The sequence below is a fragment of the Sinocyclocheilus anshuiensis genome, unplaced genomic scaffold (genome assembly GCF_001515605.1).
Source record: "Sinocyclocheilus anshuiensis isolate Anshui unplaced genomic scaffold, SAMN03320099.WGS_v1.1 scaffold1154, whole genome shotgun sequence".
NCBI classification, from domain to species: Eukaryota; Metazoa; Chordata; class Actinopteri; order Cypriniformes; family Cyprinidae; genus Sinocyclocheilus; species Sinocyclocheilus anshuiensis.
This window is the reverse complement of record NW_015542345.1, coordinates 170,311-171,627: the sequence shown is the minus strand read 5'-3', so window position 1 is coordinate 171,627 and position 1,317 is coordinate 170,311. Positions and strand designations below refer to the sequence as shown.

The 1,317-nt window shown below is 37.4% G+C and overlaps 1 protein-coding gene across 2 annotated transcripts in view; it reads left to right on the top strand.

Moving 5' to 3' along the window:
* The window catches only part of LOC107691273 (protein diaphanous homolog 3-like), a 357,819-nt gene that overhangs the window by 244,138 nt on the left and 112,364 nt on the right, over nucleotides 1–1,317 (top strand). For both annotated transcript variants that reach the window (XM_016489790.1, XM_016489789.1), the window contains one exon: nucleotides 535–659. In XM_016489790.1, coding sequence (XP_016345276.1) covers nucleotides 535–659 — 125 coding nt within the window. The remainder of the gene's footprint in view (nucleotides 1–534; nucleotides 660–1,317) is intronic.

The window sequence follows — 1,317 nt, the reverse complement described above, 5'->3', positions numbered from 1 at the left end:
CTTTTGTAATTGCATATAAAACAAAAACAAAACATAACAGCTAGATTACATATATAACAAAAATGCCAAACAAATGACAATAAAATGCTTTGAGGTCTCATTGGCATTAATCATTTCATTATTTTTATTAGTTTTTAAAGTCTTATACATTAAAGTTTATAAAGAGTTATAAATGATTAAACATTTTGACTGTTAAAGCCCCTCACACTGCTTGTGAGAAAGTAGACAAACTCTTACTAGTTTTTTTTTTAAGGAAGGGTTTGCTGTCAAGCTATAAAAAGGATGAAAAACGCATCGTAACGGGGGTCCATACAACTGTCTTCTGAAGCCATACGGCAGCTTTGTGTGAGGAACCGACTGAAATTTATGTTGAAAATATTCCTTTCTGTTATAGCTCTGAAATCCAGTGAATGTCTCTGTCCAAAAGAACTTAGGTTTTGAGGAATGTTTGTCGTCTGGAAACATGTATTTTGGATCCGCTATAAGCAAAGCGTGTCAGTGCATTGTTTTAAATCTGTATCTGTGTGTGTCTAGTATCAGCAGAAAACCTTGAGAAGAGCTTGAGACAGATGGAGAAACACCTGCTGCAGTTGGAGAAGGATCTGGACACTTTCAGCTCCACAGACGACCAGCAGGACCTGTTCCTCAGCAAGATGGCAATATCCTTTCACACGTTTGCATGTGCACCCACACTGTAAATTTTTGTTTCCTTATTTTTTGTCTAAACACTTTTATTCATTGCTGTTTTGCTATCAACATTGTTATTTCTTCTGTGCATGGTGGCGACACGTTCTCTAGCACCCTTCAATCTCACACTTTCACAAACACTAATCAGAGTTTATGTCTGCGTGTGTGAATTAATTGTTTATATTAAACTTCACCGGGCTGCATGTGAAACCGAAGACAGTTTGATAATGGAGTCGTACATTCCTGTACTTGCTTGTTAGTTCTTTTCCCAGCTGTCTGTCATTGCACTCGAAACCGTTCCCTGCGGTCTGGATGCTGTCTCCTCTGCAAATGGCAAACATTTGAAAGCCAGACGTGTTGCCAGGGGAGATACCAGGGGCACGAACTAAACGCTGAACAAAACATATACCCAATAATCCTCAATTAACCTTTCTTCTCATGCATTTTGTATAGTTCGGTGGAGCAGGTAGTCTTGGGTAGTTTCATTATTCATGTTTTTGACTTACCGAGCGTTTTATTTTTATTTTTTTTACTTTTATGCTTGCTGTTTTATGGACAAAAACAGATGCTTTTTTTTTTTTTTTTTTTTTTTTTAACTTTTAGGGTGGGGCTCATGATCCAATGAATGCC